The sequence below is a fragment of the Pseudophryne corroboree genome, unplaced genomic scaffold, assembly GCF_028390025.1.
Source record: "Pseudophryne corroboree isolate aPseCor3 unplaced genomic scaffold, aPseCor3.hap2 scaffold_1466, whole genome shotgun sequence".
Classification (NCBI taxonomy): domain Eukaryota; kingdom Metazoa; phylum Chordata; class Amphibia; order Anura; family Myobatrachidae; genus Pseudophryne; species Pseudophryne corroboree.
Genome location: NW_026968095.1, coordinates 66,616 through 84,402, shown reverse-complemented (window position 1 = coordinate 84,402; position 17,787 = coordinate 66,616). Strand labels below are relative to the sequence as shown.

Below are 17,787 nucleotides of genomic sequence, written 5' to 3'. Positions count from 1 at the left end.
GGCAATGAAGGAGGCGTTACATTTAGCTGATACTACAGGTACCACTAAACAGGGTATTATGTGGGGTGTGAAAAAACTACCTATAGTTTTTCCTGAATCAGAAGAATTAAATGAGGTGTGTGATGAAGCGTGGGTTGCCCCTGATAAAAAGCTGATAATTTCAAAGAAATTATTGGCATTATACCCTTTCCCGCCAGAGGTTAGGGCGCGCTGGGAAACACCCCCTAGGGTGGACAAGGCGCTAACACGCTTATCAAAACAAGTGGCGTTACCTTCTCCTGAGACGGCCGCACTTAAAGATCCATCAGATAGGAGGATGGAAAATATCCAAAAAAGTATATACACACATGCAGGTGTTATACTACGACCAGCTATAGCGACTGCCTGGATGTGCAGTGCTGGGGTAGTTTGGTCAGAGTCCCTGATTGAAAATATTGATACCCTGGACAGGGACAATGTTTTACTGTCGTTAGAACAAATAAAGGATGCATTTCTTTATATGCGTGATGCACAGAGGGATATCTGCACACTGGCATCACGGGTAAGTGCTATGTCCATTTCGGCCAGAAGAAGTTTATGGACACGACAGTGGTCAGGCGATGCGGATTCAAAACGGCATATGGAAGTTTTGCCGTATAAAGGGGAGGAGTTATTTGGAGTCGGTCTATCAGATTTGGTGGCCACGGCTACAGCCGGGAAATCCACCTTCTTACCTCAAGTTACTCCCCAACAGAAAAAGACACCGACTTTTCAACCGCAGTCCTTTCGTTCCTTTAAAAACAAGAGAGCAAAGGGATATTCATATCTGCCACGAGGCAGAGGAAGGGGGAAGAGACAGCAACAGGCAGCTCCTTCCCAGGAACAGAAGCCCTCCCCCGCTTCTACAAAAGCCTCAGCATGACGCTGGGGCTTCTCAAGCGGACTCGGGGACGGTGGGTGGTCGTCTCAAAAATTACAGCGCGCAGTGGGCTCACTCGCAGGTAGATCCCTGGATCCTGCAGATAATATCTCAGGGGTACAGGTTGGAATTAGAGACAGATCCACCTCGCCGTTTCCTGAAGTCTGCTTTACCAACGTCCCCCTCCGAAAGGGAGACGGTTTTGGAAGCCATTCACAAGCTGTACTCTCAGCAGGTGATAGTCAAGGTACCTCTTCTACAACAAGGGAAGGGGTTTTATTCCACTCTATTTGTGGTACCGAAGCCGGATGGCTCGGTAAGGCCTATTCTAAATCTGAAGTCCTTGAACCTGTACATAAAGAAGTTCAAGTTCAAGATGGAGTCACTCAGAGCAGTGATAGCGAACCTGGAAGAAGGGGACTTTATGGTATCCTTGGACATCAAGGATGCGTATCTCCACGTTCCAATTTACCCCTCACACCAGGGGTACCTCAGGTTCGTTGTACAAAACTGTCACTATCAGTTTCAGACGCTGCCGTTTGGTTTGTCCACGGCACCTCGGGTCTTTACAAAGGTAATGGCCGAGATGATGATTCTTCTTCGAAGAAAAGGCGTATTAATTATCCCATACTTGGACGATCTCCTAATAAGGGCAAGGTCCAGAGAACAGCTAGAGATGGGATTAGCAATATCTCAAGAGGTGCTAAAGCAGCACGGATGGATTCTGAATATTCCAAAATCCAAATTAATGCCGACAACTCGTCTGCTGTTCCTAGGGATGATTCTGGACACGGTTCAGAAAAAGGGTTTTCTTCCCGAGGAAAAAGCCAAGGAGTTATCCGACCTGGTCAGGAATCTCCTAAAATCAGGAAAGGTGTCTGTACATCAATGCACGCATCTTCAGATGCACCTGCGGATAACCCTGTCTCCAAGGACAAGGGTATCTCTTCTGTGGTGGTTGCAGAGGGCTCATCTATTGGAGGGCCGCAGATTCGGCATACAGCATTGGATCCTGGTGACCACGGACGCCAGCCTGAGAGGCTGGGGAGCAGTCACACAAGGAAGAAACTTCCAGGGAGTGTGGTCGAGCCTGGAAAAGTCTCTTCACATAAACATTCTGGAACTAAGAGCAATCTACAATGCTCTAAGCCAGGCGGAACCTCTGCTTCAAGGAAGACCGGTGTTGATCCAGTCGGACAACATCACGGCAGTCGCCCATGTAAACAGACAGGGCGGCACAAGAAGCAGGAGTGCAATGGCAGAAGCTGCCAGGATCCTTCGCTGGGCGGAGAATCACGTGATAGCACTGTCAGCAGTGTTCATCCCGGGAGTGGACAACTGGGAAGCAGACTTCCTCAGCAGACACGATCTTCACCCGGGAGAGTGGGGACTTCATCCAGAAGTTTTCCACATGCTAATAAACCGTTGGGAAAGACCAATGGTGGACATGATGGCGTCTCGCCTCAACAAAAAACTGGACAGGTATTGCGCCAGGTCAAGAGATCCGCAGGCAATAGCTGTGGACGCGCTGGTAACACCTTGGGTGTACCAGTCGGTGTATGTGTTTCCTCCTCTGCCTCTCATACCAAAGGTATTGAGAATCATAAGGCAAAGCGGAGTAAGAACGATACTAGTGGCTCCGGATTGGCCAAGAAGGTCTTGGTACCCGGAACTTCAAGAGATGGTCACGGACGATCCGTGGCCTCTACCTCTAAGACAGGACCTGCTTCAGCAGGGACCGTGTCTATTCCAAGACTTACCGCGGCTGCGTTTGACGGCATGGCGGTTGAACGCCAGATCCTAAAAGGAAAAGGCATTCCAGAAGAAGTCATTCCTACCTTGATTAAGGCAAGAAAGGAAGTCACCGCGAAGCATTATCACCGCATTTGGCGGAAATATGTTGCGTGGTGCGAGGATCGGAGTGCTCCGACGGAGGAATTTCAACTGGGTCGTTTCCTACATTTCCTGCAATCAGGATTGTCTATGGGTCTCAAATTGGGATCTATTAAGGTTCAAATTTCGGCCCTGTCAATATTCTTCCAAAAAGAATTGGCCTCAGTTCCTGAGGTCCAGACTTTTGTCAAGGGAGTACTGCATATACAACCTCCTGTGGTGCCTCCGGTGGCACCGTGGGATCTAAATGTAGTTTTAGATTTCCTCAAATCCCATTGGTTTGAACCACTAAAAGATGTGGATTTGAAATATCTCACATGGAAAGTGACTATGTTACTGGCCCTGGCGTCCGCCAGGAGAGTATCTGAACTGGCGGCTTTATCTTATAAAAGCCCTTATTTAATTTTCCATTCGGATAGGGCAGAGCTGCGGACGCGTCCGCATTTTCTCCCTAAGGTGGTATCAGCGTTTCACCTGAACCAGCCTATTGTAGTGCCTGCGGCTACAAGCGACTTGGAGGACTCCAAGTTGTTGGACGTTGTCAGAGCTTTAAAAATATACATTTCAAGGACGGCTGGAGTCAGAAAATCTGACTCGCTGTTTATACTGTATGCACCCAACAAGTTGGGTGCGCCTGCTTCTAAGCAGTCGATTGCTCGTTGGATTTGTAACACAATTCAACTTGCACATTCTGTGGCAGGCCTGCCACAGCCTAAATCTGTTAAGGCCCATTCCACAAGGAAGGTGGGCTCATCTTGGGCGGCTGCCCGAGGGGTCTCGACATTACAACTCTGCCGAGCAGCTACGTGGTCAGGGGAGAACACGTTTGTAAAATTCTACAAATTTGATACCCTGGCAAAGGAGGACCTGGAGTTCTCTCATTCGGTGCTGCAGAGTCATCCGCACTCTCCCGCCCGTTTGGGAGCTTTGGTATAATCCCCATGGTCCTTTCAGGAACCCCAGCATCCACTAGGACGATAGAGAAAATAAGAATTTACTTACCGATAATTCTATTTCTCGGAGTCCGTAGTGGATGCTGGGCGCCCATCCCAAGTGCGGATTATCTGCAATACTTGTACATAGTTATTGTTAACTAATTCGGGTTATTGTTTAGGGAGCCATCTTTCAGAGGCTCCTCTGTTATCATACTGTTAACTGGGTTTAGATCACAAGTTGTACGGTGTGATTGGTGTGGCTGGTATGAGTCTTACCCGGGATTCAAAATCCTCCCTTATTGTGTACGCTCGTCCGGGCACAGTACCTAACTGGAGTCTGGAGGAGGGTCATGGGGGGAGGAGCCAGTGCACACCACCTGATCTGGAAAAGCTTTACTTTTTGTGCCCTGTCTCCTGCGGAGCCGCTATTCCCCATGGTCCTTTCAGGAACCCCAGCATCCACTACGGACTCCGAGAAATAGAATTATCGGTAAGTAAATTCTTATTTTTTCTGCTCCCTGTCTCTGTCCTCTCTCTCCCTGTACACCTCCTCTTCTTCTGCTCCCTGTCTCTGTCCTCTCTCTCCCTGTGCACCTCCTCTTCTTCTGCTCCCTGTCTCTGTCCTCTCTCTCTCTCCCTGTACACCTCCTCTTCTTCTGCTCCCCGTCTCTGCCCTCTCTCTCCCTGTACACCTCCTCTTCTTCTGCTCCCCGTCTCTGTCCTCTCTCTCCCTGTACACCTCCTCTTCTTCTGCTCCCCGTCTCTGTCCTCTCTCTCCCTGTGCACCTCCTCTTCTTCTGCTCCCCGTCTCTGTCCTCTCTCTCCCTGTGCACCTCCTCTTCTTCTGCTCCCTGTCTCTGTCCTCTCTCTCCCTGTGCACCTACTCTTCCTCTGGTCCCCGTCTCTGTCCTCTCTCTCCCTGTACACCTCCTCTTTTTCTGCTCCCTGTCTCTGTCCTCTCTCTCCCTGTACACCTCCTCTTCTTCTGCTCCCTGTCTCTGTCCTCTCTCTCCCTGTGCACCTCCTCTTCTTCTGCTCCCTGTCTCTGTCCTCTCTCTCCCTGTGCACCTCCTCTTCTTCTGCTCCCTGTCTCTGTCCTCTCTCTCCCTGTACACCTCCTCTTCTTCTGCTCCCTGTCTCTGTCCTCTCTCTCCCTGTGCACCTACTCTTCTTCTGCTCCCCGTCTCTGTCCTCTCTCTCCCTGTACACCTCCTCTTCTTCTGCTCCCCGTCTCTGTCCTCTCTCTCCCTGTACACCTCTTCTTCTGCTCCCTGTCTCTGTCCTCTCTCTCCCTGTACACCTCCTCTTCTTCTGCTCCCTGTCTCTGTCCTCTCTCTCCCTGTACACCTCCTCTTCTTCTGCTCCCCGTCTCTGTCCTCTCTCTCCCTGTGCACCTCCTCTTCCTCTGGTCCCCGTCTCTGTCCTCTCTCTCCCTGTGCACCTCCTCTTCTTCTGCTCCCCGTCTCTGTCCTCTCTCTCCCTGTGCACCTCCTCTTCTTCTGCTCCCCGTCTCTGTCCTCTCTCTCCCTGTGCACCTCCTCTTCCTCTGGTCCCCGTCTCTGTCCTCTCTCTCCCTGTGCACCTCCTCTTCCTCTGGTCCCCGTCTCTGTCCTCTCTCTCCCTATACACCACCTCTTCCTCTGGTCCCCTTCTCTGTTCTCTCCCTGTGCACCTCTTCTTCTACCGCTTTTTGTCTTTGTCCTCTCTCTCCCTGTACACCACCTCTCCTTCACTACTCGTCTCTGTCCTCTTCCCCCCCCCCCTCTCTCTCTCTCTCCGCTCCCTGTACCAGATACCTCCTACCTCACTGCATGCCCCTGTCCCAGTACAGCACTCCCCTCCTGATTGGCGGTGACAGTATAATGAAATAACTGACAGTTTGGGCAGCGAGACCTCATCTAGGACAGTGTTTCAGTAGATAATAGCTGCTGCTAGGAGCCGTATACTGATTGTCTCATCTTCACCCTGAGCCTCCCACCTCTCCATCTCCTGAGCAGGTCGGGTCGTGACAGATATTATGGTCCCCTTAGGGTTATCAGCTGTATTCTCTCCTGGAGATCCTTATCACCTCTCCTCATCAACCACACCCTCATCCTTGGCACTAGACCTGGGTGCTGAGCGCACGAGCAGCGGGTAACCTCCCTGCCCTGCAGTCCTAGTGCCTAACGTCTGTTTCTGACACCTCTCTCAGTACTGGGGAATTCACATAACGTTATCACCACTACTGCCACCATCCTCCTCACACTCTATAGAGACCAATCCTCCTGTCCTCCTTGCACTACGTTATCACTACTGCCACCATCCTCCTCACACTCTACACAGACCAATCCTCCTGTCCTGCTCGCACTACGTTATCACTACTACTGCCATCATCCTCCTCACACTCTACACAGACCAATCCTCCTGTCCTGCTCGCTCTACGTTATCACTACTGCCACCATCCTCCTCACATTATACAGAGACTGCTTCTCCCGTCCTCCGCACTACGTTATCACTACGGCCACCATCCTCCTCACACTCTACAGAGATCAATCCTCCTGTCCTCCTCACACTACGTTATCACTACTGCCACCATCCTCACATTATACAGAGACCGCTCTTCTCATCCTTTTTACACTGTTATGACTACTACCATCCTCCTCACACTCTACAGAGACTGCTTCTCCCATCCTCCTCACACTCTACAGAGACTGCTTCTCCCATCCTCCTCGCACTACGTTATCACTACTGCCACCATCCTCCTCACACACTACAAAGACCAATCCTCCTGTCCTCCTCGCACTACGTTATCACTACTGCCACCATCCTCCTCACACTATACAGAGACTACTCCTCTCATCCACCTCGCACTACGTTATCACTACTGCCACTATCCTCACATTATTTAGAGACAACTCCTCCTCCTCGCACTACTTTATCACTACTGCCACCATCCTACTCACACTCTACAGAGACTGCTTCTCCCATCCTCTTTGCACTACGTTAACACTACTGCCACCATCCTCCTCACATTATACAGAGACTGCTCCTACCATCCTCCTCACACTACGTTATCGCTACTGCCACCATTCTCCTCATACCCTACAGAGACCAATCCCCCCCCATCCTCCTCACACTACGTTATCGCTACTGCCACCATCCTCCTCACATTATACAGAGACCAATCCCCTGTCCTCCTCACACTACGATATCACTACTGCCATCATCCTCCTCACATTATACAGAGACCGCTCCTCTCATTCTTCTCTCACTGCGTTATCACTACTGCCACCATCCTCCTCACACTCTACAGAGACCACTCCTATCATCCTCCTCACACTACGTTATGACTACTGCCACCACCCTCCTCACATTATACAGAAACCGCTCCTCCCATCCTCCTCCTCACATTATACAGAGACCAATCCTCACATCCTCCTCACACTACCTTATCACTACTACCACCATCCTCCTCACATTATACAGAGACCAATCCCCCCCGTCCTCCTCACACTACGTTATCACTACTGCCACCATCCTCCTCACACTATACAGAGACTACTCCTCTCATCCACCTCACACTACGTTATCACTACTACCACCATCCTCCTCACACTCTACAGAGACCGCTCCTCTCATCCCCCTCACACTACGTTATCACTACTGCCACCATCCTCCTCACATTATACAGAAACCGCTCCTCCCATCCTCCTCACACTACTTTATCACTACTACCACCATCCTCCTCACACTCTACAGAGACTGCTCCTCTCATCCCCCTCACACTACATTATCACTACTGCCACCATCCTCCTCACACTCTACAGAGACCGCTCCTCTCATCCTCCTCACACTACGTTATCACTACTGCCACCATCCTCCTCACACTCTACAGAGACCGCTCCTCTCATCCCCCTCACACTACGTTATCACTACTACCACCATCCTCCTCACACTCTACAGAGACCGCTCCTCTCATCTCCCTCACACTACGTTATCACTACTGCCACCATCCTCCTCACATTATACAGAAACCGCTCCTCCCATCCTCCTCACACTACTTTATCACTACTACCACCATCCTCCTCACACTCTACAGAGACCGCTCCTCTCATCCCCCTCACACTACGTTATCACTACTGCCACCATCCTCCTCACACTCTACAGAGACCGCTCCTCTCATCCTCCTCACACTACGTTATCACTACTGCCACCATCCTCCTCACATTATACAGAGACCAATCCCCTGTCCTCCTCACACTACGTTATCACTACTGCCACCATCCTCCTCACACTACGTTATCACTACTGCCACCATCCTCCTCACATTATACAGAGACCACTCCTCTTATCCCCCTCGCACTACGTTATCACTACTGCCACCATCCTCCTCACACTACGTTATCACTACTGCCACCATCCTCCTCATACCCTACAGAGACCAATCCCCCCCGTCCTCCTCACACTACGTTATCACTACTGCCACCATCCTCCTCACATTATACAGAGACCACTCCTCTTATCTCCCTAGCACTACCTTATCACTACTGCCACCATCCTCCTCATACCCTACAGAGACCAATCCCCCCCATCCTCCTCACACTACGTTATCACTACTGCCACCATCCTCCTCACACTACGTTATCACTACTGCCACCATCCTCCTCATACCCTACAAAGACCAACCCCCCCGTCCTCCTCACACTACGTTATCACTACTGCCACCATCCTCCTCATACCCTACCAGTGATCGCGCTGAGCCAAAAAAAAAGTGGGTCCCAGGGACCCTTCACTTTTAAAAATTGGGGTCCTACCGGTCTTTTTCTGGGTCCCATCGGAATGAAGGTTCTTATTAATTTTAATCTTGTTTGGACACTACAAAAGTGTTGCAAGATGGGGGGGATGGGGTGACAATGCTGCTGGGCTGTGTAGCATGCAGGACACCCTGCACCAGAGCTGTAACTAGACATTTTGGTGCCCTTAGGCAGAAAGTGAATTGGTGTTAGACCACTTAGACCACGCGCTGCAAAATTTTAGGGGCGTGGCTTCATAGGGAAGGGGCGTGGCCACATAATAGTGTCAATTCACATTACACCACACAGTAGTGGCGCTTATACACATTGCACCAGGTAGAACCTCCTATGCACACTGATCCAGGTAGATCACGTCATACACTTTGCACCAGGTACAGCACGTCATACACTTTGCTCCAGGTACAGCACGTCATACACTTTGCTCCAGGTACAGCACGTCATACACTTTGCTCCAGGTACAGCACGTCATACACTTTGCACCAGGTACAGCACGTCATACACTTTGCACCAGGTACAGCACGTCCTACACTTTGCACCAGGTACAGCACGTCATACACTTTGCACCAGGTACAGCACGTCATACACTTTGCACCAGGTACAGCACGTCATACACTTTGCACCAGGTACAGCACGTCATACACTTTGCACCAGGTAGAACACGTTATTATACACATTGCGCCAGGTAGAGCACGTTATTATACACAATGCGCCTGGTAGAGCACGTTATAATATACATTGCACTAGGTAGAACACGTTATTATACACAATGCGCCTGGTAGAGCACGTTATTATACACATTGCACTAGGTAGAGCACGTTATCATACACATTGCGCCTGGTAGAGCACGTTATTATACACATTGCGCCAGGTAGAGCACGTTATCATACACATTGCGCCAGGTAGAACACGTTATCATACACATTGCGCCAGGTAGAACACGTTATCATACACATTGCGCCAGGTAGAACACGTTATCATACACATTGCGCCAGGTAGAATACGTTATCGTACACATTGCGCCAGGTAGAGCACGTTATCATACACATTGCGCCAGGTAGAACACGTTATTATACACATTGCGCCAGGTAGAACTTGTTATTATACACAATGCGCCAGGTAGAACTTGTTATTATACACAATGCGCCTGGTAGAGCACGTTATTATACACAATGCGCCTGGTAGAGCACTGAGGCACATTGCAGTAACCACTCACTTATCACCTCCAGTTGCACGAAGGGGCCGTTTGACACAAGTGGTTCCGCCCCCAGCAGCAACTCACTGACACTCACCATTTTTTCTGACAGCACAGTGCAGTGAGTGCACTGGCACAAGTAGCCAGCCTGCGCCTGTAGTAGCCGCAACCTGGAGGAGCTCTATGTGAAATCGCAAGCAGAGGCTGTTCTCTGGCAAGAAGGAGCTCGTCCAATCGCTTCCCCTGACGGGCTGGCCACTGCGAAATATACCGATAATCAGTTCCAACTGTGTAAAGTAGTGGAGCCCCAGGTGCAATGGGAAAGTCAGTGTCACTGCACAGTTGTACTGATATACTGGTATATTTAGCAGTGGCCAGCCCGTCAGGGGAAGCGATCGGAGGAGCTCCTTCTTGCCAGCCTCTGCTTGCGATTTCAAGATAGCTCCTTCATGCTGCGGCGCCGGCTGGCTACTTGTGCCAGTGCACTCACTGCACTGTGCTGTCAGAAAAATGGTGTCAGTGAGGCCCTGACACTCTGAGCGGCCTCACATTGCACACACGGAGCTTGCAGCCCCCGGACATCCCGCATCTGCACCAGCTACTCCAGGTGAAGCGGGGCGATGCAGCACTGTCTACTGCTTACCTACAGCGGGAGCTGCGCAGCCCGGCCGGCTCCTGCTGGAAGGTAGTTGTCGGGTCTCGGTGGGGCGTTGAGCGGGTCCCGGGTAGGGGGGGTGGCGGCGGGCAGATCCGGAGCTGTACTCCCAGTCGCAGAGGAGGGTGCTGGCGGCAGAGCGGCAGTGGAGCCGGATGAGCGGGGCCAGTCTGTCAGCCCTGCAGCACAGATTCATGTGCTGGCGGGGAGCAGGATTCAAAGCGGGAGATGCTGCAGGCTGTGATTGGATGGAGACTACAGGAGGTGATTGGCCGAGGAAACAGCCAGTCACCTCCTGCATTCCGCTGACAGGCTTAACACATGCAAACACATATTCAGATGAGCGCGTCCTGTGGGACCCGCTCATCTTCTAAATGTGAGTCCCGGGCGGCTGTTTCTGGGTAAAATACGCGCCATGGCGCGTTTTTGCGATCACTGCCCTACAGAGACCAACCCCCCCGTCCTCCTCACACTACGTTATCACTACTGCCACCATCCTCCTCACATTATACAGAAACCACTCCTCTCATCCTCCTCACACTACGTTATCACTACTACCACCATCCTCCTCACACTCTACAGAGACCGCTCCTCTCATCCCCCTCACACTACGTTATCACTACTGCCACCATCCTCCTCACACTCTACAGAGACCGCTCCTCTCATCCTCCTCACACTACGTTATCACTACTGCCACCATCCTCCTCACATTATACAGAGACCGCTCCTCTCATCCCCCTAGCACTACCTTATCACTACTGCCACCATCCTCCTCATACCCTACAGAAACCAATCCCCCCCGTCCTCCTCACACTACGTTATCACTACTGCCACCATCCTCCTCACATTATACAGAGACCACTCCTCTTATCCCCCTCGCACTACGTTATCACTACTGCCACCATCCTCCTCACACTACGTTATCACTACTGCCACCATCCTCCTCATACCCTACAGAGACCAATCCCCTCCGTCCTCCTCACACTACGTTATCACTACTGCCACCATCCTCCTCACACTACGTTATCACTACTGCCACCATCCTCCTCATACCCTACAGAGACCAACCCCCCCGTCCTCCTCACACTACGTTATCACTACTGCCACCATCCTCCTCACATTATACAGAGACCGCTCCTCCCATCCTCCTCACACTACGTTATCACTACTACCACCATCCTCCTCACATTATACAGAGATCGCTCCTCCCATCCTCCTCACACTACGTTATCACTACTGCCACCATCCTCCTCATACCCTACAGAGACCAATCCCCCCCGTCCTTCTCACACTACGTTATCACTACTGCCACCATCCTCCTGACATTATACAGAGACCGCTCCTGTCATCCTCCTCCTCGCACTACGTTATCACTACTGCCACCATCCTCCTCATACCCTACAGAGACCAATCCCCTCCGTCCTCCTCACACTACGTTATCACTACTGCCACCATCCTCCTCACACTACGTTATCACTACTGCCACCATCCTCCTCATACCCTACAGAGACCAACCCCCCCGTCCTCCTCACACTACGTTATCACTACTGCCACCATCCTCCTCACATTATACAGAGACCGCTCCTCCCATCCTCCTCACACTACGTTATCACTACTACCACCATCCTCCTCACATTATACAGAGATCGCTCCTCCCATCCTCCTCACACTACGTTATCACTACTGCCACCATCCTCCTCATACCCTACAGAGACCAATCCCCCCCGTCCTTCTCACACTACGTTATCACTACTGCCACCATCCTCCTGACATTATACAGAGACCGCTCCTGTCATCCTCCTCCTCGCACTACGTTATCACTACTACCACCATCCTCCTCACATTATACAGAGACCAATCCTCCTGTCCTCCTCACACTACGATATCACTACTGCCACCATCCTCCTCACACGCTACAGAGACCACTCCTCTCTGCTCCTCACACTGCATTATCACTACTGCCACAATCCTCCTCATACCCTACAGAGACCAATCCCCCCCCGTCCTCCTCACACTACGTTATCACTACTGCCACCATCCTCCTCACACGCTACAGAGACCGCTCCTCTCTGCTCCTCACGCTGCACTCTGATGTGACTGCTCTGGTACATAGTAACCTGTTCTCTCTCCTCTGTTGCACTCTAACAGGTTGAAGCACGTAGAGCGAGCCAATGAGGCGCTGGCTATTGACACTCTATTAGTCACTGATGAGCTCTTCAGGTGAGTACCGCAAGGTGATGCTTTCTGTCCTTCCGCTGGTGGCTTCCTTCTCGGATAACCTGTATCTTCTGATTTAGGCATCAAGACGTGGCCATGCGAAGCCGTTACGTGAGACTTGTGGACAATGTGAAAGAGAACGGAGGGACAGTCAGGTGAGAAGGAGATGGCTGCGGTGATTGGATGGTGCAGTGCGCACGTAGGAGGAAGGAGCCATGTAAGCTGAATGGCGGGCAAGGACGCGGAATGGCGTTAGGCTGAACGTCTTGCAGAATAAAAGGATCCGGGAGGAGAATTCTGCCATGTTCTGAGAAGATGAACAGCTTTAGAAAGCTAAAGAGACAAATATGTTTTAATTGACCAGCCTATATAAATAGCAGATAACCCCCGTAGCCAGCGAGGTAGGGGTGCGCAAATCTCCCGAGATCAGAAAGAAGAGTATGACCTGCAGAGCTCGCTGCTGCCAGCGAAACACGACGAGAACCGTTCTATTCTACATAAACTCCTATAACATCCACCCCCGGGAGTCATGTACACGGATAAATCATCAATACACTCAGCGTATCAAATATTTCCTAAAGCGGGAATTATACCTGATACCTGATGCTCAATAGGCTCAACTGATGATTCAGCGAAACTCTGTAGTAGCCGCCATGGCGCATACAATCAGGCCGGTAACTTACAGCTTTCCACCAGCTACTGATGGTACCCAAACCTCCATTCAGGTGAAACCCCCGCAGATATAAGGGCAATCTGCCTGTACGAGGGTAGATGATGTGCCAGGAAGGGGGGATTAGGTGCAGGGGCTTTCCGCTACTAGCTATCAGATAAGCTGCCATTCAGCATGTGACAGATCACGGTGGGGTTCCAGCCGGTGCAGTCTGCATAGGAAGATGGTGTACCTGCCACTAGAAGTCCAGAAGCGCCTGTGAGCAGTTTCCGCACTGAACTGTGTAGAGAGCTCCAGTGGAGGCCACTTTAGCACACATGCAGCGTGTTAGCTGAAATAGCATAATGCAGGTGATATCATCCTTTTACTGCTTACTACATTTTATTTATAAGGCGCCACAAGTGTTTTGCAGCGCCGTACATACGGCAGACATTAGAACAATACAGGGTATACAGAAATTAACATCACAGAAAACTTAAACAGAGCACAGGTAACAATCAGCAGCACAGTTCTCAGTACACAATACAACTGAGGTGTCAGGAAGGAAAGGAGTAATCAGCGCACTACTAGGGGGAGGCGGCCATTGGAAGAGCTGAACGGTAACGAGCGAGAGGTGATGCGGAAAAAGACGGTTGCTAAGTATGTGAGGGTTATAGTTGAAGTGTGAAAGAAGAGGGCTGTGAGAACAGAAGGGAGGAGGGCCCTGCTCTAAGGAGCTTACAATCTAGGGGTGGGGGGAGACAGACAGGTGACATGAGGTGCGAGCTGGCGGAAGGTGGCCTGGTGTCAGGAAGTTAGCGAGGCAGAGATGGCCGAGGCATCAGGATGGGAGAGCGGCCTCGAGACTGGGTTATGCGGAAGGGTAGGCTGTGATGGACAGGTGGGTTCTCAGTGCCAGTTTGAAGCTTTGCAGGGTTGGGGAGAGTCTAATATAGTGGGGGAGCTTGTTCCAGTGAATTGGGGCAGCACAGGTAAAATCTTGAATTTGCGCATGGGATGTAGTGACTAGGGTAGACGAGAGGCGACGGTCATTGGCCGACCGGAGAGGGCTGGAGGGAGTATGTAGGGAGAGGAGGTTGGAGATGTAGGGAGCAGTGGAGATGGAGAGGGCTGGAGGGAGTATGTAGGGAGATAGGTTGGATATGTAGGGAGTAGTGACGTTGGAGAGGACTGGAGCGAGTATGTAGGGAAATGAGGTTGGGGATGTAGGGAGCAGTGAAGTTAGAGAGGGCCTTGTATGTGAGGGTGAGGAGTTTGAAGATTCTGTACGGGAAGGGGAGTGGCCGTTGTAGAGCCGTGGGAGAGGAAATAAGTCTAGCTGCGGAGTTGAGAACAGATCGGAGTGGAGCGAGATGGGAGAGTGGGGGGCCAGTGAGGAGAACATTGCAGTAGTCGAGCCGTGAGATGACCAGTGAGTGGACAATAAGTTTAGTCGCACTCTGGCAGAGGAACGGTCTGATGCGTAGCTAGAGCCGACAGGATTGAGCCAGAGATTGGATGTGGGGGGTGAAGGAGAAGGGTGGAGTCAAGAGTGACGCCCAGGCAGCGGAGTTGGGAAATGGTGAAGATGGAGTTGGGGAACATGGTCAACAGTGATCGAGATATTGGGCGGGAGTGGATACTCTGGATGGGGGAAAGATGTTGAGCTTGAAGCAACATCCAGGAGGAGATGACGAAGAGGCAGCTGGATACCCGAGAGAGGACAGTGGGGGAAAGGTCAGGAGAGGAGATTAATAGTTGTGTATCGTTGGTGTATACTAGCTATGAGCCCTCCCTGCCTGGTGTATGTGCGTCACATGCAAAACCTGTGAATACTTGGTGGTGATTGATAGATTGGCAGAGGTGGTAGCACTCGGTGACTAGTACGGCAGATATGTTGGGTGGGGGATTAGTGAACGGTGGTAATTAGGGTGAGAAGGTGGTAGTGAGCGGCGTTCGGTGACTAGTACGGCAGATATGTTGGGTGGTGTGAACGGTGGTAATTAGTGTGGGGAGCAGCACTCGGTGACTGGTAGGGCAGATACATTGGGTGCGGGGATTAGTGAACGGTGGTAATTAGGGTGGGGGAGGTGGTTGGGAGCAGCACTCTGTGACTTGGGGCAGATACGTTGGATGGGGTAATTAGTGAACGGTGGTAATTAGGGTGGGGGGGGTGGTGGGGAGCAGCACTCGGTGACTGGTAGGGCAGATACGTTGTATGGGGTGATTAGTGAACGGTGGTAATTAGGGTGGGGGAGGTGATAGTGAGTGGCGCTTGGTGACTGGTAGGGCAGATATGTTGGATGGGGTAATTAGTGAACGGTGGTAATTAGGGTGGGGGGGGTGGTGGGGAGCAGCACTCGGTGACTGGTAGGGCAGATACGTTGTATGGGGTGATTAGTGAACGGTGGTAATTAGGGTGGGGGAGGTGGTAGTGAGTGGCGCTTGGTGACTGGTAGGGCAGATACGTTGGATGGGGTAATTAGAGAGCAGTGGTAATTAGGGTGGGGGAGGTGGTGGGGAGCAGCACTCGGTGACTCGTAGGGCAGATACGTTGGATGGGGTGATTGATGAACGGTGGTAATTAGGGTGGGGGAGGTGGTTGGGAGCAGCACTCTGTGACTTGGGACAGATACGTTGGGTGGGGTAATTAGAGAGCAGTGGTAATTAGGGTGGGGGAGGTGGTGGGGAGCAGCACTCTGTGACTTGGGACAGATACGTTGGGTGGGGTAATTAGAGAGCAGTGGTAATTAGGGTGGGGGAGGTGGTGGGGAGCAGCACTCGGTGACTGGTAGGGCAGATACGTTGGGTGGGGTGATTAGTGAACGGTGGTAATTAGGGTGGGGGAGGTGGTGGGGAGCAGCACTCGGTGACTTGGGGCAGATACGTTGGATGGGGTAATTAGTGAACGGGGGTAATTAGGGTGGGGGAGGTGGTGGGGAGCAGCACTCGGTGACTGGTAGGGCAGATACGTTGGGTGGGGTGATTAGTGAACGGTGGTAATTAGGGTGGGGGAGGTGGTGGGGAGCAGCACTCGGTGACTGGTAGGGCAGATACGTTGGGTGGGGTGAGCGGTGGTAATTAGGGTGGGGGAGGTAGTTGGGAGCAGCACTCTGTGACTTGGGGCAGATACGTTGGGTGGGGTAATTAGTGAGCAGTGGTAATTAGGGGGGTGACGAGGGCAGATCATTCTCGTTCTATATGTATATGACGTTTTGCTCCTCTTTTCCCCGCAGGATTTTCTCCAGCCTGCATGTGTCAGGAGAGCGTAAGTAGCTGTTGCTGTTATTGGGTTCATGTATTGCCTGATGAGTTGTATTTCTGGGGTACCATGGGAATAACACGGGGAAGGCACCGGGTACACGGCCATGGGGAGGGGGGGGGGGGGGGGGTGCTGCTGTCACCTTCCTGACTGGCTTTTATGTTACAGAATTGATTCAACTAACCGGCGTGGCAGCCATCTTACGCTTTCCGGTGGCCGATCTATCGGAGGATGAGTCCACCTCGGAGGAGGACTAGCGCCAGGGAATGCTCAGAGACTGATTATTTATTAAGCCGAAGTCTCATGGCGGTCTGGCGTGCTACCGAGTGGTCGCCATGGTGACCTAGGACTCTGTGTTGTTATTATGGGAGACTCTGGGGAATGTCCTCCACGCTGCCATCTGCTGTCATCATTAATAAACACCTTGGATGTTGGACAAGAAGTTTCTTCTCAGGTGTGAGTCTCTTGCAGGAGGCGTCCGTGTTGGGGTTATATCCTCCTCCTGTCCGGTTACATTACATGTAGAGTTTTGGTTGCACCCCCCACACACCTCCATGCAGTCGTGTGGGGCGTTCAGTGTCCGGTTACCGGATGATCCGCCGGTGTATGGTGTGATAGGACCTCCTGGTGGACAGATTACGGGTTCTTGTTGCTTTATAAGCCTCCTGCACATGGAGTGACTGGTTCTGCGTGGGTCTGTTGGAGAAGAGCGCTGACGTTTATGGAAAACAGGGCTATGCCTCCCTTCTGTGCGCCATTCCTGCGCCCAAACTTACGGATGTCAGCTTGCTTTGTCCGCCAGTACCCCATTCGCATGAGCGAGAGGGGATTTAGGACCAGTCACCTTAGGCAGTGAGAAGCGAGCAACGTGGGTATAACTGTATATTACTTTCTCTAACGTCCTAAGTGGATGCTGGGGACTCCGTAAGGACCATGGGGAATAGCGGCTCCGCAGGAGACTGGGCACATCTAAAGAAAGCTTTAGGATTATCTGGTGTGCACTGGCTCCTCCCCCTATGACCCTCCTCCAAGCCTCAGTTAGATCTCTGTGCCCGAACGAGAAGGGTGCACACTAGGGGCTCTCCTGAGCTTCTTAGTGAAAGTTTTAGTTTAGGTTTATTATTTTCAGTGAGTCCTGCTGGCAACAGGCTCACTGCATCGAGGGACTAAGGGGAGAAGAAGCGAACTCACCTGCGTGCAGAGTGGATTGGGCTTCTTAGGCTACTGGACATTAGCTCCAGAGGGACGATCACAGGTTCAGCCTGGATGGGTCCCGGAGCCGCGCCGCCGGCC

At 51.7% G+C, this 17,787-nt stretch overlaps 1 protein-coding gene across 1 annotated transcript in view; it reads left to right on the top strand.

Annotated features, from left to right (window-relative positions):
• The window catches only part of PELO (pelota mRNA surveillance and ribosome rescue factor), a 60,285-nt gene extending 43,349 nt beyond the window's left edge, over nucleotides 1–16,936 (top strand). Inside the window, exons 9-12 of the mRNA XM_063951313.1 lie at nucleotides 12,515–12,586; nucleotides 12,664–12,738; nucleotides 16,469–16,500; nucleotides 16,663–16,936. Coding sequence (XP_063807383.1) covers nucleotides 12,515–12,586; nucleotides 12,664–12,738; nucleotides 16,469–16,500; nucleotides 16,663–16,751 — 268 coding nt within the window. The 3' untranslated portion in view covers nucleotides 16,752–16,936. The remainder of the gene's footprint in view (nucleotides 1–12,514; nucleotides 12,587–12,663; nucleotides 12,739–16,468; nucleotides 16,501–16,662) is intronic.
• Nucleotides 16,937–17,787: the final 851 nt, after the last annotated feature.